The sequence below is a fragment of the Cavia porcellus genome, unplaced genomic scaffold, assembly GCF_034190915.1.
Source record: "Cavia porcellus strain 051 isolate PalLab524CR breed Dunkin Hartley unplaced genomic scaffold, mCavPor4.1 scaffold_12, whole genome shotgun sequence".
NCBI lineage: Eukaryota > Metazoa > Chordata > Mammalia > Rodentia > Caviidae > Cavia > Cavia porcellus.
In genome coordinates, this window is record NW_026947495.1 from 26,241,787 (window position 1) to 26,266,549 (window position 24,763).

The 24,763-nt window shown below is 32.2% G+C and overlaps 1 protein-coding gene across 10 annotated transcripts in view; it reads left to right on the top strand.

Moving 5' to 3' along the window:
- The window catches only part of R3hdm1 (R3H domain containing 1), a 174,155-nt gene that overhangs the window by 86,170 nt on the left and 63,222 nt on the right, over positions 1 to 24,763 (top strand). For 6 of the 10 annotated variants that reach the window (XM_063259002.1, XM_063259008.1, XM_063259000.1 and 3 more), the window contains exons 4-14: positions 3,730 to 3,771; positions 4,225 to 4,314; positions 8,380 to 8,494; positions 9,254 to 9,332; positions 16,648 to 16,707; positions 16,791 to 16,931; positions 20,862 to 20,970; positions 21,060 to 21,155; positions 23,240 to 23,277; positions 23,359 to 23,409; positions 23,512 to 23,738. In XM_063259002.1, coding sequence (XP_063115072.1) covers positions 3,730 to 3,771; positions 4,225 to 4,314; positions 8,380 to 8,494; positions 9,254 to 9,332; positions 16,648 to 16,707; positions 16,791 to 16,931; positions 20,862 to 20,970; positions 21,060 to 21,155; positions 23,240 to 23,277; positions 23,359 to 23,409; positions 23,512 to 23,738 — 1,048 coding nt within the window. Of the gene's footprint in view, positions 1 to 3,729; positions 3,772 to 4,224; positions 4,315 to 8,379; positions 8,495 to 9,253; positions 9,333 to 16,647; positions 16,708 to 16,790; positions 16,932 to 18,547; positions 18,682 to 20,861; positions 20,971 to 21,059; positions 21,156 to 23,239; positions 23,278 to 23,358; positions 23,410 to 23,511; positions 23,739 to 24,763 lie in introns of those variants that run through there. The other 4 variants (XM_063259007.1, XM_063259010.1, XM_063259003.1 and 1 more) reach the window with 3 other exon arrangements.

Below are 24,763 nucleotides of genomic sequence, written 5' to 3' on the forward strand. Positions count from 1 at the left end.
GTGGAAAGAGCTTGGGCCAAGGAAAAGAGAGTAAAAAAAGATAAAGTGCACCTTGGAGAATACTTGGTGGGCTGTTTTGAACAAAGCCATGATAGACTGTTAGTTTATATTTTTAAGTTAGTGCTCTTGAATGAGAAACTTAGTTTTATTATTTTACTTAGAAAGTAGCTGCCTTGCCTGGCAAGCATGAGATTGTGAGTTTGATCCCAAATAAATACAGAAACTAGCAGCCTAACATCTGTTTTTACTGCCCTGACCTTTAGCTAGACATTTAACTCTTTTATAATCTTTCATATAATTACCATCAGTCCTTATCAGAACAGTATTGATAATTACTAAGCTCTTCAAGGTGTACAAAATCCAAGCTGAAAGGTTTCAAGTTATTTTGTTCATAATGATTAATTGTCAATGAAAAATAAGTTCCTTTTTGAAATAAGTCATATTTTGAGAGATATTTGATTGGCAGTATTTTTACATTACCACATTATATAACCCGTGATGTTTACTCTGATCCTTAATTTTTCACCAAACTGTAGTAGCTGCTAGTTCTGACAATGTATTTATATCAGCTTAAAACTGGTATTCTATTAAAAATGTTTCACATTCTGCACCCATTTGTTGTCCTAGCTGTCATGTACTTCATTATAGAATAATATCAGTTATAAACTGGGGGCTTTGTCCCCTATATCTTTTTAATTCATTTAATCAGCATTTCTCTTTTATTGTGACATTGAAGTTCTTGCTAAAGGTAAAAAGTGTACCCCAAATAAATAAAATCCATCTTTAATATATTTGTATGTCAAAGTGGGAGAATTCCCATTTTAAAGCCAATTCTAGTTACCAAACTGATAACACAAATATGGAATAAAGAGTAATTTATTTAATAAACAGAACTGGTTTCCTCTGCTTTGTTGTTGAGTGTGCATTTGTGTATGGCAGAATTTCTAGTGTATATTTTTTCTAGTATAATGTAAATTTTGTTCTATGCTGTTTGAAAGGAAATAATAAATAATTATACTGAATAATGCCTCATCAGCAATTTATAGTTAGGTAAGTAGTCATGTATTTTCTCTTACTGTGTAACAAACTACCACTGATTTAGAAGGTTAAAATGACATCAGTTTGTTTAGCAGTGAACTCCACTATGTTCTCTGTTTAGAGATTTATAAGGCCAAAATCAAATCTGTTAGACAGGCTGAGCCCTTTTTTCAAGAATCTGGGGAAGAATTTCCTTTAAAGCTTATTCTGGTTGTTTGAAGCACTTTTGTTTCTTGCAGCTGTTGGTCTTAGATCCGTGTTTCAAACTTGCAGTCCAGCTCTCTGCTTCTAAAGGCTGCCTGTAGACCTCCAGAGGCCTCTCTGTCTTCAATGCCGACGCTGATGTGAATCTTGAATCTGACCTGCCTTTTCGTTACCAACCATAGAAGCCCTCTGAAGGGCTCACATGATTGGGGTCAGACTCATCCAAGTCTTAAATTTGTATCTATGGTCAGTTTATTTGGGCTTAGTTATTTCTATAAGAATTTCTATATAACAATACTTAGTAATATTTGATTAAATATCAAGGAGATAGGAGTTTTTCAAGCTATCTTTAGAAGTCTGTCTACCACACATGTATGTAATCCACAATGAAGAGTTTTTATAAGTGCCATGCAATGTGCACTGCTCTTAAGATTCTGACCCCTTGGCTTCTATGTAGCTGTGTGGAATCTCTGATTCTGGACTGCGAGGTCTTTGAGACCAGGAGCTATGTCTTACTCATTCGTCCCTGGTGCCTAATAAACTATGCGCTGTATAGTAGGAACTTGGAACATATTAGTTGAAGAAAGTTAAATTAAGGCAGTTCTACATCTCTTGTCTTTGCTCATCTGTCTTCATCTTCACCCAAGACTATTTGTAAGTTAAAACTTACATAGTTAATTCATGTGTAAGCTTATAAATATTCTAAAACATTTTTGTAGGAACATACAGCACCATCTTCATTTTACAGATTATAAATTAAGTTACCATCTGACATATTAACTATTTTATCTCTATTTTTCATAGCTAGTAATGCAGCAGTAGGACATTGATATCTTAATATCTACTATTTCATGGTTTATAAAATCTTTTTTTAAATCCAGCCATTCACTGAGTCTTTTCAAGAATCCTGTAAATTAGTACAAATGGTATCAATTTTATGTAGATAAGAGTAAACAAATAATTTGACAAGGGTCATTTACTAATAAGAACCAGTCAGAAATTTTCTGCATCAAGTACAGTGTTTTGCTAGTTCTTTTTTTTTTTTAGACCTGTTTAATAGGTTTTACATTATTGGATCTTAAAATTGTAAGGTATCAAAGTAGAGGACAAAAGTAAGCCACAAATGGTTTCTGTATCTTTGGAATTTATCTAGTCATATGCATTTTCCTCATTTTTGTTTTTTTTTCTCCCGCTTTTTTCTTTCTTTTAAGACTTGGCTCTATGATAGCATCACTTCTTTTACTTCTGTTTTTAAATGTGAGTGGCACACAATTAGAAATCATCTTCACCAAATTAAATCAGAGAGCATGTAGATACAAAAGGCAGTACCAACATGCAAATGCCATGTAAGGCAGCACTGCCATGTCTACCTGTGTGCACAGAAGTGCATGTACTGTATCTGTACCATTTCTTCTGTAAGAAACAGGAAATTGTTTTTCTTTTCTTCTGTTTTCCTTTTGTCCTTTTCATTGTTGATTTGGTGATCCATGGTAAAACTCCTAATACCATGCTTCTTTAAAGATCTTTGGACTCTTAAATAGGGGCATAACATCATTTGTAGAAGGCTTTTCTGGATGTTAGAATAAAGTGGTAACACTTTTTTTCTTTTATGTGCCAGGTTGACGAATCTGAGTATTATAAATATGTGTCTGTTTTGTGTTTGGTACCAAATTGACTCTTGGTGTCAGTGAATATAAAGGATAGCTATCTGGACCCTGTACTGTTTGGGTTGAGGTTTGGAATAGTAGATTGGAAGGAGGTAAGAGTATTTAAATTCTATTTAAGTGCTGATTCATAGACACTTTGACTGGTTTCCAAAACCAGAGCCTGGTATCAAACTGAAAGTTAGTTGCCTCTGTGTTTTCCTCAGCTGTATGACATATTATCTATCAGTCCTGTTAACTATCTGTACTGGAAGTGTGCTCTCTCTTTCACCGGCAGTCACCTATCCTGGACCTGTCAAGCAGTATTGTCACTTACAATCTAGAGGTATACATCATACTTTACCAAAAAAGCTCAGTACATGTGTGCTTGGATTCTCTTTATGCATTTCAAGCAACCTCCCTAGGACAGTTGGAACTTTATTGAGCTCAGCAACTTTTATTTTTTAGCAACTTTAATTGCTGAGTTGTTTGTGGTTCTCTGCCCTGTAACCTTGGCTAAAGTATAGTAAATTCTAAAATACTGAAGAAGTGAAGTATATTTTATTTTGCTCTCAAGAAGTCATCCTAGAAGTTCCAATGAGTTCAGTTCACACAGAATTTGCTGACTTTTAAAAAAGCCAACCCATAGGAGGATTTTAGAGAATCATCCACAAATATGTTTCTGGAAAGAATGAGTCAATACTTTTTTCTCTAAAATCAACTTTGATTTCCTCATTTTGCCTGCTTTGTGCATAGTTTTCCATAGTTTAGGCTTTTGAATTAAGAAGCAAGTCTTCTGTCTCAGTATGAAATTTAATATAAATCTTTCTTGTTGTGTATTCAGCGGCCACTGCAGTCATTTGGACAGACAGGAAAAAGGTCTAAGGTATAGTAAATATTTTGGTGTGCTGGCATGCCAAGGGCCCTCCATGCTTGACGAATCCTTGTTTTCATATAGCACTACATTCAATTTAGTTTTTTTCATATTTTATTTGGGGCAAAAAGCTTTTTTATTTTTAATTTGGGGTTTTTTGTCTTGCCTAGTCGCTTTTATGCATTGCTTTTTTATCTCTAGAGAAAATTGCTTTTCACCATTCTTTGGGTTTTGAAGTTGGAATTATTCTCATTCTTGCTGTTGCTATAATTTCCCCAAATTGCAATTTGTTTTCCCTGTTAACAAAGGATTTCAGTGGTGTTTAATAATGTATTTAACTTGTATATTTCATCTACTTTTATACATGGCAGAAACTTAAAAGACATTTAGAAACTCTCTCCAGGGGCTTTTATATATGCCCTAGATTTGTTAAATGTAGTGTTAATTATAAATACTTTTCTCTAGTCAAGCTCAAAGTTAAAGCTAGTTCGGAGCCTTGCAGTATGTGAAGAATCTCCACCACCCCCTGCAGCAGAGATATCACAAGAGAACCAGGTAAAAAAAAAAAAAAAAGAAAAGAAACAAACAAACAAACAGAACAAAACAAAACAGAAATCGTTATTTGAAGACATGGTAGAACTGGAGAAATCTTTTTACATGGTTAAATAAAAGTTGAGACTGTAAGTGAGTGTGCGTGTATGTTTTATTTTTGCTAAGTGAAACTGATTTGATAGTATTTGCACTAGTGAAAAGCTGAAAAATTGCTTCTCTGTAAGGTTTGGAGCCTTGATTTCTCTTCTAGAAAAATTTTGTGATCGTGTAATTAATTGGCAATGCAGCTTTAAGAATTATAAATTATTACTGAAGTTATAAAATACTATAAAATATTAAAGTAATACTTCCAGTGAGTATAATTATCATGAAATAGATCCTCTTAGTTTTTGTGTTTTAGAAATTTGCCAGATACTGAGTGCTTCTGCATAAAGAAACCATTTAAGATTCCTGCTTAATACCTGAGGGCATAGTAAAGCCAATTTTTATTTTAGTGTGAACCTTTAATAGTTGTCTATTACCTTTAATTTCTCATCTGTTCTTTTTAAAGCAGTAAAATTTGAGCAGACATTTAATTAGCTTCATCTATCCTTGTTAATGCTGTGACTTTACTTTTCTATTAATGTCAGCTGTAGAGTGTTCTTTGTCTCATGTTACATGTGGATATTCTTGCAGAAATGATCTTAGACTTTTTCTAAAAACTTTATTGGTATGATAATTTTGGCTGTTAGTTGCTTGTTCTACTTTATAAGCGTTTAAGCAACAGATTCATTGTATCCTGATAATTAGTTTGCAAAGAATTCAGGCAATTTCATTCAAGAAGCCATACTATTTTTTATTTGGTTTGTTTTGAGATAAGGTCTAAGTTGGCCACAACTTGCAGTCTTCCTACCTCAGCTTCTCAAAGAAGCAGCTATAATTTTTTAAAATGAGAAGGCTTTGACAAATTACACATTTTGAAAAATTTGTATATTTGATGATTCAAGCAAAGATTTACTTTTCCTTGGTTTAGATGATATTCTCAAAAAACCTACTACAAATACTAAAGACAGTTGTCCTATATTCAGAATATATCCTGCTTTTAGGAAGTACTGTACTTTGTTTTGAGATGTAAAAGAAAAAGTTTTCAAATATGTAGGTGTTTTTTGTTAATGAAAAGGCATTGGTTTTTTGGGTTTTTTTTGTGTCGGGGATCAAACACATAAGCTCTCATTTCCCAACCTGGCACGTACGCTGCTGAGCTAAACCCCAGGCCTAATGAAAAATTCATAATCTATTTTTTTGATATTTCAGTGTCAAGAATAGAGAATTCAGAATTCACTTGATTTTTTTAAAAATATAGCTGCATAGGAAATAGCTATATTATTTACTTAGTAAATAATATATTCAGTTCTTTCAGAACTAAAATAGCAAAGTTTCTAGCAAAAGGCAGAAATATAATCAAAATATTTTACTAAGTACTATGTTATTGCTTGGAAAACATTTTCAAATGTAAACCTTAGGCTTTTATATGACTGTTGGTAAGGCTAAAAAGTTAATATACTTTGAAAGAAAACACTCGATTTAAAAGTTCTTTTTTACAAGTCAGATTGAGAAACAGGCCTGTTTATGTTAGAGCTGTAGATAGCATAGTGTGTTTTGAAAACTTATTTCTTCTTTTTATGAAAATTTGTTTCTTTATTCTGTTAACCAAAAACTTATACTGTATCATCTTAGCATCGTATTATAATAATCAAAGGAGAAGGGAAATGAGAACTCTTTGGCATTCTTAAGTATGTTAACACAGGAAAAGTACATAACTTTTTAGAAAAACTGTATCATGAACTTTTTTTGTAGTATAATTTACCATGTGTGAAAAATGTTGGGGAAACATAGTATATAAATTCAGCTAGTAAAAATTCATCTGAGAAAAAATTGTAAGGAATCATAGGAAATGTATTCTATAATTATGTGCATTAATGGTCCCAGAATTTTTTTTGTATTTTACAATTCAAAAAGATGAGTTCCATCTTTATGAATAATGAATGAAATGATTATATTAGAATTATTAAGTCCTCTTAATACATTGTTTTTCAGTTTTTCTTGGATATAATTAACTTCTGTTTTTGGATAATTTCTTCCTTAAATAAAAGAGAATTTCTTTTAGTAGAAAGATTTCTTCCAGGCTTTGAGTTAACTAAATTGCACCTGAATGGGAATTAAAAAGTAAATAAAATGTGCTAACATCTAATCCTTGATGATAGAGACACTTCCCATCTAATTTGCTTGATTCAGAATGTGATTAACGAGGATTTAATGTGAAATAAAATTCATTATTGAAAAAGGTTGAGAGACAATTAATATTTTGAGTGACAATTTAAAGAGATATCACTTGTGTCTGATGAGGGCTTATGAGAGGGAAGTGACCTCAATAACAGATGTCAATGACAGTGAAGAGTAAAGGAGTTACAGCTTCCTGTGGTGATTTTCTGGTTATTTATAGTCAGAAGAATTTATGTGTAAGTATTTCAGCATTTAAAATGTTTTATTTATTTACTATTGAAAAGAAGGCAAACTGAACACCCCAGTATACTAAGCTTATTAGATTTTTAAGATAAAGTTCATCTTTAAAATAATATCTATACTTTAACATGTATGGCTTTGGGAGAACTTCAAAATGTACCTGCTGTTTATTGGAAATGCCTGTTAAGGAAGGTCCACAGTGGGTAAAATCTTTTCTACCAATCTGTATTTCACTGGGTTACCCCTGAGTAGTGAAAAGAAGTTGCAAGTCATAAGAAGTAAATATCCTGCTTCTGAAAAATGGTTCTGGGATTCATTTCCAAATACTTGCTTTATAGTTATATAAGGAATAAAGTAAGGCCCATAGAAAATAAGTCAGAGTAAGTTAACAGATTGATGAATGTCATGAAGTTGCCAGACTTCAGTAATCAAGACAGAGAGGGCATAAAACAAGTGTTCATCATCAAAGTAACAGTTTCCAGTATATAGCTTTTATCCCAAATTGAGCAAAAATTTGAATAGCGATGAAGTGGGAAAAAGAATTGAAAAGTTTAAATTCTGCTGCAGGAAAAATTATTTCAAGTTCTATGGAAGGGTTTTTTTAATTAGGGGCAAAAATGTGTAGAAACTGCCATCTTCAAGCCTGATACAGAATTTTAAACACCTTCTGATACTAACACTGGCTCTACTACCACCTAGAAGAGCTAAGTAATTTTTTAGGGTTTTTTTTTTTTTAATTTTTTAATCACTAAAGAAAAACAGTACAATTTAATCTAAAAATATGCTATACATTAGCAGCAGTAGTCTAGAATTTCTTCTAGCTTACTTTATAACTGTGCCTAAATAAAGCTCATTTTGTTTTGGAGGTTTGGGGGAGGTTGTTTGTTTATTTTTTAGACAAGGTCTCTCTATGTAGTTTAGCCTGGACTTGAACTCACTATCTAGCCCAGGATACCCTCAAAGGAATGCGATCTTGTTTGGAATCTTTCAAAACAACTTTGTGGTACTGAAGGAGGCACACTGCTGCATGAATCTCAGATAGGAAATGAAGTCATCACATGTCCTTGGTTTTTAAAATTTTTTACTGACATTTTTATATAGCAAGATGGAAAAAGGAAATTTGTTCTTACAATGATTATGAGAAAACCTAAATTTTATTGATTATTTACTTGACACTCATACAGCCCTACTATTGGGATGACTGATGATAATTGTTAAGCTTTTGCTTGGTACCTCCATTAAAAATATAGAGATCTTTATTCTGACACTCTAGGTATTTTAAAAGTAAGCGCACTTAACCTATAACAGGAAACATTTTTTTTCTCAAATAATTTTGAGGATATGTTTTAATTATCAATTCAAATAAAAACGTGTATATTTTTTCACAAGACTTTAATAAAACTAAAATGTTTTTGAGTTGTTTTCTGGTTTAGAGAATATAAATGGGTAAAATAAAAATCTTTTTCTTCTTCCTCCATACATTTGTGTTACTTAGAAAATATAAATGTGTGGAACTAAATGAATGACTTATATTTTCTTTGAATAACTTATTTTACCTTCCAACAGGAAAAAATTCAGATCCAGTTAACACAATCATTTGAAAATGATGAGAAGCCCTCAAAAGATGAAGCTGAAAAAGAAAAAGCCAGTGATAAGTTGCCCAGAAAAATGTTATCAAGAGGTTTGCAATTTATTTTTGTTTGTAAACAAAAATTTAGTTTTGTTCACTGTAATTCCATCCTTTTGCCTCAAATTTTATATATAATAGGTCTCTTAAAGATAATAAAGAACATGCTGAAGGATGATGCAGTATTTGCTGATCTGATGTATCACAGTTTTGTACATTAGTACAATGCTTTGGCCAAAAATCGTAGCACATAACCTGAATCACTAAGGAAGATAATCATTGTGATCTGCTGTTGGTCTGTCTCATACTGATATACTAGAATCATTGTTATCTGAAGATTGACTGAACTAAAAATATTACTACTTATTATTTATCAATTATATAAAGAACTGATACCCTAGTATTTAGAATCCACTGAATGTGCTTGGAAACCCAGAATATCTGTCATTTATTAAAAATTTTGAGGGTTTACCCCATTATCTAAGTCATTTGAATTTTTCATCTGAAGAGGTGGTTTTGAACATGAAGATGTGAGTGTATAAGATGATCTTTAAAGAATTAAAAACAAATTAATATCATATGTGAGAGGTTAATTTTTTTAAGGATGTACCTGTCCAGTTATATAAATCCTAGTCATGCATGTTATATGAGAATAGAAAAGTCATTTCATCATAAGTTCCACTTTCCTACTTTGTCAATTTTTTTTTCAATGTGGGGCATCTTGTTTAATTTAAGATATACATCATATGTAAAAGGGAAAAGAATTTGTTTTCAAACAGCTTTATACTGGGTTTTTGTGTTATTGTTTTTTAGATTCCAGTCAAGAATACACTGATTCAACTGGCATAGATCTACATGAATTTTTAGTAAATACATTAAAAAACAATCCCAGGTAAAAATTAAATTTATAAGGTTTACATTACTTCTAGCATACCATAATTTTCCTATATATGTTTTCATTATTAAGTTACAATATTGGAATAAGATTGGAGATATTTGATGTACACCAGAAACATTTTAGTATCTTAGGTCTAAGATGATGTTGTCTACTATGTGCACATGTATAAATACCTTTTTACATTATGCATGTCATGCTCTATCTAGGAATTTTGGGAAATATAAAATCACCAAGATGTTTAGGTTCTAAATTGAGATTGAGAGCATTAACTGAGGGAATGGGGGGGAATATATATATATACATATATATATATAATATATATATAGATATATACATATAGATATATGTATATATATTATATATATAATATATATACATATATATATACATATAAAACCTTCCCATAATGCATTCAACCAAACTAAGAACTCACTGTGTTCATTTATGATAAGGTTTTAAATTTAGTTGAATATAGAATTTTTTATTCTTTCTTGCTGAGTTTTATAAACCTTCAGCCCAAAGCCTTTTGAGGCTTTTTATTTTATCAATATTGGGTGAAACTCTTTTCTTTTGCTGTGGTACCAATCCGCAATTTTTAAACTTTGGACATATCATTAACCCCTTGAAGGCCCACAAAAAGGTCAGCCACAAAACGTCTCACACTTAGATGAAATAAACAATGCTAAGGTTAAGAACATTTTTAGATATTTTCCAAAGTATGTAATAGTTTTTGACCCATAGTAAAAGAAAAATAAAACATCACTAGTTATAAATGATAACTTTGAGTTTTTCCTTGTTTAGTCTTATTTCAGAATAACTTGATTTTCATTCAGGATTTATTCTATTTCTGTTTGCATTTAATAACCCAAAGGAAGAGTCCCCAAAATGATTCTCTCACAATGGAAACTGAAAGATTATAAGTATGAAGTAAGAGAAGATCAGCAACTTTGCATGATATATATTTCCTTATGAATTCCTTAGTCCATTGAACAGTCATTTACTGTGTGTCTACCATAATGCCAAACAGTTTCCTAAACATTGTAGATTAAAGAAGTAGAAGACACTATCTCTGTGCTAGGAAGAAACAAAACACATGATAAATAATTAAAATAGAACAAATGATGTAAAGTAAATTGTTATTAAAGTGCTATCTAAACTATAGGGGCCCAGCCTCTGAAAAGATCTGGGAAGATTTTTCTGAGAAGCAGCAACTAGACCAGACAAAGCAGTGCGTACACTCAGAGGCTGAGGCATGTGAATCTTGAGTTTAAGCCCAGTCTGGGCCCCTTAGTAAGACTTTGTTTCAGATAAAAGTGGCTGTTCCTACAGAGAAACATCAAAAGGGAATTTCTGATAGACAAAGCATTGGCAAGATTTAGTGGTATAAAAGAAGTACTGTATTGCCAGGCATGGTGCTTCATTCTGTAAATTCAGCACCTTCCAGCACCTGAAAGGCTGAGGCCGGAGATCACAGAGTTTGAGGACAGCCCGGGCTACATAAGGAGGCCTTGTCTCAAAACAAAACTGCTTTGTCCAAGGAAAGACAAAATTTTGTCCTCTGACTCTAGCTTTGGGGTATGTGGCACATAATACTAGAATGTGATGAGAAAAGCATTAGTTAATGGTAGTGAGACATAAAGCTCAAAATGCATCAAAAAAAAGTACATCTAGTTGGCCTCAATCTGGGATAGTACCAATATTCTGAGGTTGTGAGGAAAATACACAAGGACTCTTCTGATTGTCCCAGTATTTTGAAATACTACTAGGAAATTTGTGATACTAAAAAGATCTGTAAGACAACAATGAAAAATTACCTTATTTAAAATGCCAGTTGAGAAATACTGTGCATGGCAGGATAAGTTGTGATATAATTATGAGATTTTAAAGATAATATTTGTGTTATAAGAAAGATTGCTTTAGTGAAGAAGCCATAAGCAAGAAAAGAGATTGGGAGACCTTAAAGAATACAAATTTGTTTTTTTGGGTTGTTTTGTTCTATTTCATTTTGCCTTTAAGACAGGTTCTTGCTATATAGTTCAGTATTTAGCAAATTACCATTGACGACTTGATATTTATAGTTTTATGGAAGAGTAATGGGTGTAGCCCCCAGGTTTCTGGCTGACCTACTTGCTTGTCACCTTAACAGCTAAAATGAAAAGATTTCAAGAGTAAATTAAACAGGATGTGCTGTATTGTAAGTATATACAGAAGAGCTTAATGTGGAACAAAAAGACAGGCCATTAAATAGGTTGTTTTCATGTACATGAGCAACTAATTCAGGAATCATCAGTAGATATAAAATTTACTATAAATGAGATTGCCTAAAGAAATTTTATAGATTTTTTGTTTGTTTTGTTTTGTTTTTGTTTTTGTTTTCGGGATTGTAACTCAGGACCTTGTACTTGCCAGGCAGGCACTTGTGCCACTGACTAAGCTATATCCCTGGCCCAAGATAAATGATAAGGTCAAAATTCTCCAAAAAGCCACTTTTGGAAATACGTGAGTCTTTTTTCAATTTTTTTTTTAATTTGAGACACGTTGTCCCTTTGAAGTGCAGGATGGCCTTGAACTCACTACCCTATGAGGGTCTCAGACTCGTACCTCAGCCTCCCAAGTGCTGGGATTACAGGCATGCACCACGCTACCTAGCCCAAATTTTGAGTCTTAAAGATAACGAGAGGATGAGAACCTTTGTCCTAGAAGTCAATCAAAGAAAATAGTTTCACTAAAAAAAAAAAAAAAAAAAAAAAAAAGAAAGAAAATAGTTTCACTAAGATAAAGTAACAGAAGGAGATCAAAACCAACCCATTAGGCTGGGAAATTAGGAATCATTGGTGTTTTAACAATCCTTTTCCTTTGAATTAGAATGGGAGAAATTTGAAAGAGTGCGTTGGGGGATAAATGGGAAGATGAGAAATACAGTCTATATGAAATAAGATGTAGTATGCTAAAGAAGTAGAACTTTTCTTTCCTCTGAACTGTGGGAAAATCATCAGCAGGAACAAAGATAGTATATTCCAAATTAAATTTCTGTTGTACAGTTCTGTTTTTTTTCTTACTTGCAAAAGGTTTTTGAGTTATCTGAATGTGTTTTCAAAATGTATAATTTAATGATTTTTAGTATATTCACAGATATGTGCAACTATTGCCATAGAAAGTCTCAGAACTTTTTCATTAACCTAAAAAGAAACCAAGTGCCATTTAGCTATTGCTGTAGTAATAATGATAATAACAATAATCATAGATTATCCTATTTTCTATTTCTATAGATTTCCCTGTTCTGGACATTTCATATGAATTAAATTATGTAACATATGGTGTTTCACTACCGAATTTTCTTCACTTAGTATAATGCTTTGAAGTTGCATCCATTTTATAGCATTACCAAAACTTTATTTCTTCTATGTATACATTTCTGTGTAAATACATAAGTGAATTCATTTAAAGATGAATCTATAAGTTATTATTGTCATTTGTGAGTTTAGAAAATTGAAGCTAATGTTAAATTTTGTCAGAAATATAGTTTGCTTAATAAATGACTTGGTATTCTGTCAAAAGAACAGATGGCTAGTTGCACACTAAATGTGTGCATTTAGTGGTGAATACAGTAATTTAAAGTTTTTGAGAATCAGTACTGCCTGGAAAATTCTACTGGATGCTCAGCAGATTTATTTTTATTGATACTAAAATTTAGTAAGGTTGAGCATGGTGGTGCACACCTGTAATCCCAGCACTCAAGAGGCTGAGACAGGAAGAACACTGCAAGTTCTAGCCCAGCCTGAGCCACAAAGTGAGTTCAAGGCCAGTCAGAATTGCAAAGCCAGACCTGGAAGTTGTGTGAAATTTGTTTGCAAGTAATATTTTCCACCAGGCATGGTGTTACACGCCTGTAATCCCAGCACTTTGGAGGCTGAGGCAAGAGGATCATCTTTTGATTCTCTTTTGAGGCCAGCCTGGGCTACCTAGTGAGTCCAGCCCAACCTAAACTACATGACGAGACTCTGTCTCATAAAACAAAACAAAACAAAATCTAGTATTTTTTCAAAGTGTCTCTCAGAGTAATTGTTACTGAATTGGAATGGAGAAACCTAAAGAAGTCACTTACAAAGATTATACTTACATTATTCCTGTTTTTTTGTGTTGAGTTTATAACCATGCTATATAAATTCAATTGTAGAAACTAAATAGATTCATAATTCAGATACATATTATTATTCAGAATAATTTTAATATCTGTATTCAAGTAATGGAGAGGAGCAAACCCGTGGATTATTCTTGTAGATGGATATTTTTAATTAATCTGCCTTGCTTTAAGGAATATTATATAGTTTTTGCTCATTTATAATATCTAACAATTACTTTCGTAGAGGTAAGTTTTAGTCACTTTATGGTTGTAGAGATTTGTACAGAGACATGAAACATTGAGTAAGAGATAGTAAAATAGACACATTATTGTTTTCTGCTTTTTTTTTCCTGTCAGTAATATGCCAACTATACACACTTTCTTTAAAGTCAGTTCTGGTATACTAGAATACTGAAAATTAGTAGATTGCTTTCCTTGTTTTCATTTTAACAGGTTTATCATTTTGATTGAGATCCTTATTTTTATTACTTCTTTAATGATACATTAACATATATTAGTACATTTTAAGGATCATACAATAGCGGTGTCAGTAAGTATGCCTACTTATAAAATGATTTTGATTTGTGTGCTAAATGTAAATGTACTTCAGAAATAACTTGTGGAAGCATTATTCTAGTTCTATATGTATACTCATAAAGAATTAGTGACTTTTAACTTATGGTCCATTTCAATGTACTTAATTATAGATTTATAAATTTGGAATCTTGGAGTTAACTATAATGAGTAAGAGCCAGAAAGTATAAAATTTTATACCTTAGAAAAGTTGCTTTTATACTAAAAGAATATGGTCCAGATAATAGGAAATCCTCTGTAATCCATAGATCTACATTTTAAGAGGAGTAAAGTCTGAATTTATAACAGTGGTTAGTTGAATTTTAGATTATATTTTCTTGCACCAAAACAATTTTTTTCCATTGGTAGTACATTCTCTGAGGAACATCTGAAACCTATCTGCTGTTTAATTTAAGCACAGGAAATCAATTTAAATGTACTATTTTTACGAACTCTGAATAAAGTGACTGCTTCAGATTTTTTATACTAAAAGTATATATTATATATATTATACATATATACAAATTTTTATCTCAATCCCAGATGATTAGATGAAATCAAGATCATATAGCTAGACAGATCAATAAAGGCCACTAAAAATCTTATGAAGTAAAAGTCACCTGTCATCCCCCAAATTTTTAAGGTAAAAAAATACTTAAAGACCTGGATAAAATAATTTTATTAATTTATCCCATGCAAAATATATTTGTCAAGCCCTTCTGTATATTTACAGTCCAAATAACTACATAATGACAATTGCTAAAATATGAAAGAAACAGGTTTTAAGAAAAGAATATAAAAGGGCACTCTAAGCAAAGAAAGTACTGTGTTCAAGGAACAGAGATAAGCCAGAATAATACTCTTATGAGTTAGTTAGGATCATGTGATGAGTCTGGAAATGTGGATAAAGACCTGCCAGTCCCTGCCTTGTCCACATTACAGACATTCAATTCTAAGAGCAGTAGGAAACTAAGATAGGTTTATTAAGGGAGTGGTACGTGTTCACTTATGTATTGTTTTAAAATGTCACTATTCATATTACAGAGTAAATTTGTATAAAATAAGAGCCACAAAGACACAGTATTCTACTGTTATAGTAGTTAAGCCAGGGACCCTAATTGTTTGGCTCTAGAGTCTTGACAGTAGAAAAACTGGAGATGGATAAAATTAGCAATAGTGATTAATTGGCTTGGAGAATTAGAAAAATAATGCTAATGGGCCTAAAATTTCCCTAGTTTTAATATGACACATTGGGTTTCCCACTTAATGTAGCGGAATACTAAAATATAATCAAGTGTGAGAGAAAAGTTGCATTTTGCTAGAATGTGTATTAAAGTATAATACTGTTTATAGCCTTAGGTTTGAAATCAACAGGTAGGCCTGGTTTTCACCCTATTTTTTAAAATAGTATAAAAATGAGTGATTAAATATATTGAATAAATTATAGGGATAAAAGGTATTACTCAATTTTATGAAACTTTTTTATATTGTATAGTGAGGATCAAGCTCAGATGATCTGAGCAGAGGCTGTCAATTCTCCTCTTAAAGTTTGAGAAGATCCTGCCCTTTGGTGTCTAACTCTTTGTCTTCATCTTCTTGATTTGGAAGTTCGTACTAAGTGATTTATAAAGCGACTTTAAGATTCTAGTTTTAAAATTCTATAAGAACCTTTTTTCTAGGGACTGGGGATTTAGCTCAGCGGCATAAGCGCCTGCCTTGCAAGCAGGCAGTCGTGAGTTTGATCCCCGGTACCAATAAAAAGGAAAAAGACAAAAAAAAGGAACCTTTTTTCTTTCCTTTTCTTTTAAACCATGTACATGACCTCTTCAGTGAGCACAAGAAAAAAACTAGAGAAATGTTCTTGGTCTATGAATAAGAAAGACCTTTGAGGAATGGTATCATTAAATTGTTACAGCCTAAGCATATTAAATAGAACTCTAGTGATCTAACAGTACCTATGCAGGTACTCACTAGAGTGAGTTGTATGTAAATGTTGTATATCTTTGGGTCACTTTGATTTTTATGGGAAATCTTAAAATCTTTAAAATACATAATATGTATAAAATAAGTTAAAAAGTTATTTTATAAGATACAGTGATGTAGTTCATACTTGGATGTATAGTGTTATCATGTACTAGTCTAAGATTCCCATAGGAAAATATCTATTGTTACTAGCATTATATATTCTTTAAAATACTGTTTCTGTGGAGTTCAGCATAATAACAAAGTCATAAGCATAAGTGCAGATGTCTTTTCCAGCTACCTTTCAAGTTTGCAACTGAGAAAGTAAAAATTCATATACTCTTATCCATGTATAGAGATGCAAACTTCAATATAGTAATAATTATCAAATGCAGTTAAGATTGGCATTTGTGAATGAATACAATATTCCTTCTAGATTAGTGCATTGTGAAATTTTTCATGTAAAAAGTTAAACTGAAAAATCATCTTTCCTTTCAAAACAGAAGACATGTAAATAACTAGCATCAAGCTTGTAGTAGTTCTAAATGTGTAGTCCTCAGAAAATTAAGTGTGTGAATTCATAACCTGTTGACATTTACCATTACTTCAGTATTAAGATTTACATATAAGAGTCTTCATACTTTGTTTCAGGGACAGAATGATGCTGCTGAAATTGGAGCAAGAAATTTTAGATTTCATTGGTAATAATGAGTAAGTCCTGACATTTAACAAGAAAAGAAGTTGTCATCACAATTCTCCTTGACTTACTAAGTTGGATTTTCTTCTACTTCTAGGTCTCCACGTAAAAAATTCCCCCCAATGACATCTTACCATAGGATGCTCTTACACAGAGTAGCTGCTTACTTTGGATTAGACCACAATGTTGATCAAAGTGGAAAGTCTGTCATAGTAAACAAAACTAGCAATACAAGAATGTAAGTGTCAAGAGATATAAGTACATGTTACATGTATTATGTCTACTAATATTTCCCTTTCTACAGCAAGTTTCACCTGAAGTTTTCCATATATTTTAGCAGTCTCAAGTAAACCTTATGGAATAGCCCCAAAAATATACTTAGTTATCTAAGAACAAAATACACTAACCTGTACTCAGATGAAGAAGATGAATGAGGGCTGGGGCATGTGTTTTTTAAAAAACAACAAACAAACAGAAACCCTCAGATTACTGTAACAATCAGCATTAATGAAAACCACTGTCTCATAGTGGATTTTTTTTAATAAATACTATCCAGATAACTATGGCCATCCTTGAGTAAATATAGTGCATTTTTTGTTTATTATTTTTATGAGCAAAATTTGTCTTTGACACCTTAAATCTAATTCATCTTCCACTTTATTGTTCTTTTTGAAAGCCCATAGGAAGCTGGGACTGTTAGTTAATGCAGAATCAACCATACTCCTATGTCCTTTTCTGGGCTATATATAAATTAAATTTTAAAAGAAAAAACAATTGCTTATAGTGTTGAAGTAGTTCATAAGAATTTATATTTGGGAGCAAAAGGCCTACTGCAGGGTCACCCAAGATACAATGAAAGTACAGCACTACTTTTGTCTGCATGTAAAGATAATCCTAAAACAGCCAGTTGAGTTCTCCTAAAATTTTATCCTTTCACAGTTATTTACCTTTCTGAAAGATTTTCTATAGCTATTTCAAATATGGCAGCATTGGATCTGTGGTAATGAGCAGAAGTCAATGTCAGATGCCATAAACAATTCTCTTCAATCTGTTATTTTTCCGTACTTCCTGACTTCAGACTTTTTTCAGGGTCTTGTCTGAGCTACCTATTTTGCATGATTACATTTAATTTCTCTATATCCTTTTCTTTATCATGGCCTTTGTCTTTATAGCTGCCTTACTACTTGCTGAAACTACATTGATTTTCTTCCATTTTTATATAGTCAACTAAGAAGACAAATTTAGTATTTTTAAGTGATTAGTCCTACAACTAAAACTAATAAAAATAGTTTTCTTGGGAATAAGATACTATTTTGAGATTACCTGAAAATATGTATCTGATGTTTCACCTAAAAATGTGAATCTGATTCTTCATCTTAATCTTTTTAAAATATGTCAGTTACTTTTCTCAATGTTACGTAACTCAAAATATGAGCTGTAGTGACAGTGAATAGAACTGTAATTCATTTAGCCAGTACCTTTCGACATTACTCAGAGCTGCTGGAGACCCAAGCACTTGTACATTAGCAGGCATTCTGACTAACATTTTGACTGATGATTCTCTAAGGTTTTCAATACAGTGTAACTTCAGTTATTTGAATTCAATAAGTAATACCAGGAAACTTTAGAATTCTCTCTTACAAGGTAATTGAGAGATTAGCCAAGAAAAAATATTTATGATGTACCTAAGAGAATTATGGGTTCATAACATAATTACAATTAAATATTTCAGATCATTGAAGTTACACTGTATTCTTATTTTATATCTTCTGGGATATGAAGAAGGTTGTAAATCAGAAAACCTTAGAGATCTGCTCCACATTGAATAAAAACAAACTTACCTTTTCCTCATAGGGAGATTACCCCGCTCCAGCCTTCAACCAGTGGTGTTGTGGATGTCAACAACCCAGTGTCCACTGGGATGTCTCAATGGAGCGGGAAGTTGGCGATTGCAGGGCAGTAAATTCAGGCATCTATAAAACAAAGAGGTAAGACAGTCTTAAGGTTAGCCAAAATGCCTGCCAATGCTGTTTGGTGTGGGGAATCCAGCTGCTCTTAGAAAGGTTTCCAGGCCCTTGGTTAAACCTTAGAGTTCACTTTGAAGTTGCAATCTCTCAGCAAAGTATAAACTCCTTGAATAAGAAAATATGACTTTGAACACCTACACAAATAGATGAGCCAGTTACGTGACTATTCTTAGCACTAAATAGATACCCTTCTCATCTTTTTTTATGAAGCTAGCTGTTCGTAGTCTTATTCTTCTTTACCTTTGTATATAGCGTATGTAGATCCCAACTATTTCACTCATCCAAGTCTGCTTTATAATAGAAATTTGTTTGCTTGCTCACATAATTTGCATTTTTAAATCATCTTTTGTATAATTTACAGGAATCAAATATAGTACTGTATTTAAAAGTAATTAAGTTAAACCAAACATTCAGCAGTGTTACTTGGGTCCTATGTATTGTGAAATATCTGGCCTTAGTTTGCCAAAAATGTTTACTCAATTTATAATTAGCAGTTTAGAGTTTTCATGTATACTATGTGCCTATGATTGAATTAGATTTTTAAAACCTACTCTGGAATTAAATTGTATTTTCTTTATAGTTATTACTTTATATATATTAAGGGCTGGGGATTTAGCTTAGGGGCATAAGCACCTGCCTGGCAAGTGCGAGGTCATGAGTTCCATCCCGAGTACCAAAAAAAAAAAAATTATATATTAAATATTTCAAAAGAAAATTCCAACTTTGGAATTAAATGACCTGAAATCACAGAATGTTGATTGAATTAACTTGTTGCAGGTGAAAATGTATTTTGAGAGGTAAAATTCAATGTTACTGTTATTTTCATGGGGCCATAGTTACGTGTTTGCCTTCTGGGTTTCAATGGAACTTTGAACATTTTGAACCTAAAAGGACCAATATGCTACAAGACTAATCGTGTTAAGATCTCACAGTTATTACTTTAGGCTACACTAACCTTTAAAGAAACTTAAGATAAAGGAATTTATCATAAAGCGTAGCTTATACCCTGTTGTAATTTAAAAATTTAAGTATTTATAGAAGTGTAACATATATGGTACAGTGCTATACTTCCTCTGTGTCCCACCTTTTTAAAACTGTTGAGAGGAGGCAATCTAGGTAGATTATATAGACTTCAAGTCTAACAGATCTGGACTTCAACTACAACTCAGTCATGTTTTCACCCTCTGACCGTGCACAGTTGCTTGAGGCATCTCAACCTCAGTTTTCTCAGTATTAATAACAACAAATTTCTGCTGAGTGTTTACTACTTTAAGTACTGTTCTTGTACATGTTCCATTTTCAGTACAACCCTTTGAGGTAGGTACTCTGTAATTCCCATTTTACAGGTGAGGAAACAAGCACATAGAAAGGTTGCATAACTTGTGCAAGTCCTAAAGCCACTACATGGAATGTTTAATGTTTGGATCCAAGTAGACCTGACTCTAGATTCCATGTTGAGTTTTTGTTTTTGGGGGGTTTTTGTTTTGTTTTGTTTTGTTTTAATTTTATTTAAAGAGAAACAAAAGCAAAACAGAAAAAAGGGTAGTAATAATACAGAATTCAAAAAAATAAATAGTAAGAAATTGCTAGTTGATAAATTACATACTGTCATCATAGAAATAGTTGTTCAGGTTACAAAATTAAAGCATACAAAGTGGACATTCAAACACTGAGACTGCAAACAGTTCTCAACGATCCAACAAAAACTTAGTAATATGGTTATCAATCCTATGCTCTTAAACATACCTGCAGTTATATCCTTTAGAGCATTTTTCCTCTCTTTTTTACGGTAGCAGTTATACATTTTGGGTTTTATTACTCTTACAGTTCTTATTATTTTTACACTAGAGACACAGTGTAATATTTATAAATATGATTCTTATTTATTTCACTTATGAGGATAAGTCTCAAGTTGCCTCCATTTACCTATAAAGGCCTCAAGATCATCCTTTTGTTTTTTTACTTTACTGTCCTTTCAGCCATAATTTGGGATAGTGTCTTCTCATGAGATTTTGATAAGGATTGAATGAGATACATAAGTATCTCATAATGACATTGATAAGTGACATTTATTACTTTTTATAAAATGTTTTTCACTTTCCTGTAAATGTTGTACATTATCTTTTGTGTTTATTTTCTAGACCTGATCAAAAATTTAATGAACATATTAAAGATGATAGAGGTGAAGATTTTCAAAAACGATACATCCTTAAGAGAGATAACTCTAGCTTTGACAAAGATGATAACCAGGTAATGAAGAGCAAATACAGCATTTTTTTTTTTTTAAGATACAGAACTTACAGCATTTTCCCAAGAATTAATTGTTTTCCTTTCTTTAGATGAGAATACGATTGAAAGATGACAGAAGAAGCAAATCTATAGAAGAAAGGGAGGAAGAGTACCAGAGAGCTAGAGACCGAATATTTTCCCAAGATGTATGTAATAACTTGTGTTTAGGACTTATTTTTAGGATACATTCTCGTTGCATTGTAGAGCCTCAGTTTCCTTTAATCCGTTGACTCCATTTATTTTTAGCCATACTTGTTCTATACTTCTAACACACTTGAGATTTTTAGAGCCTTGCTGTTTACCAATAAATAATATATTCTAAACTCTACTTTACATTGAACTTCCTTGATAAAGTTTATTTCTTAAAAAAAGAGATTGACTTTGTATTAATAGTTTTCAACTTTCTAAGTGATTATATAAGAGAAATCCTCTAAATGACTAATGATGTTATGAATATTTGCCAAAGAAAATCAATTTGTTTTGCCAACATTTGTTAAACTCCTCTGCTTTGTACCTATACTTATTAAGCACCTCAGTTTTCTTTAAGGGAAATGTGTTAATACTGCTATAGAGAAGTTTTCTGTTTTACCCCATTTTTTTTATTTTAAAGAGATTATGATAAAAGAGAACATAACAAAGCAGATCAGAACAATGTAAGCAACACAGTATTTCACCACAAGACAACCCGATATTAACAGTAGCTATCATAATGTCTCTTTCTTTGAAGTAGTTGAGCATAAGAGAAGTTTTCTATGTTAAAAAAATTAAATAACTAGATTCATATCATCAATGGAAAATTTATAATATCCAACAAATCTTACTGAACACCTGTAGTAAATGCTATGCAAAGTACTAAACAATGTATCTGTATAAAGTTAAGATTCATAAAACAATCCTATGTGTCAACACTATTGTTTTTACTTTGCAGATGAAAAAAATGAGGCACTAAGAGGCTAAGCAAAAAGGCCAGAGTTCACACAGCTAGAAAAAGGCAGTTAGGATTTCAACAGTCATTATTAGAATCTCAGAGCCTATCCTAGATACATTTTTTTCCTTACTAGTTTATAAGAGAGTGGAAGTTTCTAGGTTTGATAGTCAAGAAAGTGATACGTGTTTTGTATGTAGACATGAAGTTTGTAATAATGTACACAGTAGAAAAGCCCTACATAGATGCCAGAAAAGCACAGTAAATACAAATTGAAGAGAGGTGAGAGAGTTAGCTTCCAGGAGGAAAGCTACAGAGTGAAACATTCCAAGTAGACACTCAGTATTTGTAGAAGCCTAGGGATAAGGAAGAACTTGACACATGAAAGATTCAAAGTTGCCAGATTATACCTTGGTTAGTATAGGAAGTAAGGAAAGTTTAAGAGAAATAAGTAGGGACCAGGTGACTTGGTCCTTAATGCTTAAAGGAGTTGGACTTTAGGCATTTTTTGGTCAGCCAACATTTTCTATGTAGAGTCATATAGTAAATATTTTAAACATTTTTCAACCATGTATCTTCATCACCTGTATTCAGTGTGCCTCTCTGTGTGACAGCAACACAGACAATACATAAATAAGTAGTTATGGCTGTGTTCCAATAAATCTATTTGCTGAAGCAGGCAGTTGGCCATTGTTTGTTGGTCCAGTGCTAAAATACCAGGGAGCCATGTAAAACAGAAGTGCAGTCACTAACATTTTAGACACTTCTTTGGCTTCTGTTGTATGAAATGACTATAAAGGACAAAAAATGGTAGCTGCAAAACTCTTTTGAAGACTAAATAGTAACAAACAAAAGGATCATTGCCTGCCTGAAGTTCACAACATGGGAGGAACTATAAGCTCAATTAAGGGCAAATATTCTTGGCTACTTCCTTCTCCACAGCCAAACCACTGCACAGCACTATCATATTTAATACAGAACTCAAATACGGATTAAGTAAAGAGGTAGAATCTGCAAACTGATACATACTTTGAATATTTGATTATGAAAATAAGTTCAAAAATGTTTACTTGTTTATAAGAGAATGTTACTTTCAAATTAATTTGAACAACAAAATGCCTTCTAGATACATATTCCAAGTCATAAAAAATTTTATTATTTATTTTTGTACCATTATCACCAATTTGAACCTTTTTTGAGGATAGGAAATACTTTCTAAATATTACTATGTAGGAATTTTTTTATTTACAAATAGCATTAAGTATTTTACAAAAGCTCAACATTTTATCTCTTCTTTCTTTCTAGTCCCTGTGTTCTCAAGAGAATTACATTATTGACAAAAGGTGAGGGAATTTTTAGCAACTATTTGGTAACTGCTGTCTGATGCTAATAAAAATTAAAATATGTTATTAAAATGCCTACAGAATCCAAGATGAGGATGCTAATAGTACCCAGCAGAGGCGCCAGATATTTAGGTATTAGAAGCATGTTTTGAATTCAATATTGAAAAATTAAAACATTTTTTGCTCCCTCTTTTCCCGCTATTAGCTTTTCAAAGTTTTATTTCTGAATTACAGAGTTAATAAAGATGCTTCAGGAAGATCAACAAATAGCCATCAAAGCAGCACTGAGAATGATTTGAAATACTCTGAACCTCGACCATGGAGCAGCACAGATTCAGATAGCTCCCTGAGAAACTTGAAGCCTGCTGTAACTAAAGCCAGCAGCTTTAGTGGAATCTCAGTCCTGACAAGAGGTGATAGTTCTGGAAGCAGCAAAAGCATAGGCAGGCTTTCTAAAACAGGTACAGATATCTACCTGGAATGCAGAAATGTACAATAAAACCAGTATGCTTAATCAGATAGATCCAGTGCCTTTCCATCTTTAGTTTGAGAGCCCAGAGATATTTGGAAATTCTCTATTGCTTATTTATGATTGGAAAGCATGACTTCTCACTTGGAGTATCTAATATTTATTGTATTTTTTTAATGAAGTCCTTTGTTTCCCTTTCAAAAAAAATGAATAAAATTGCTAAGAAGTTTCTGAGGGATTAAAAAACAAAGAAAAATAATATAAAGTAACTTACAACTGATTGAAAATTCTAATAATCTCACTTTCAACAGCTCTTCATTTAGAATACTCTGGCTCATAATATTTTCCCTTTGTTTTCATTAACTTCAGTATTGATGACATTCATGAATCTTTTAGGCCTCTTAGAGGTCTTTATTTTTATCCCCAAATAAACATGAAAGTTAGGAATGGCTATTTTTAGAGTAATCATGCAGCTATGGCTTCAGTACTTTAAATTGTTAAGGCTTGTATCTTTGTAATGTAAAATGTGGACATAGTGGGAATATTGGTGACTATGTTAGGATATTGCTTATAATAGATAAATTTTTTGAACATAAAAACTGTGTAAGATGTGATAGAGACATACATCTATAATTCCAGCCTCTGAGGCGGCTGAAGCAGGAAGATTACAAGTCTGACGCCAGCCTGAGCAACTTAGCAAGACCCTATCTCAGAATAAAAAGGGCTGGGAAATTAGCTCAGTGGTAGAGTGCCCCTTGGATTTGAGCCTCAGTACAACAAAACCTATTTTTTTTACCACATAGGCATTCATTTGAAAAATGGCTACTAGGTCATCATAACAGAAAAAAAATCTTTTATGATAAAGAATCATTTATACTTCCAAAACAGAACATTTTAAGAACATGTACTCTGTATAGTCTGTACTATCTTCTGAGATGAAAACATTGTTTAAACTCTCTTATAATAAGGAAAAGTGTTACTTTAAAAATTCTCAGATAACAGTCATATTTGTACTAC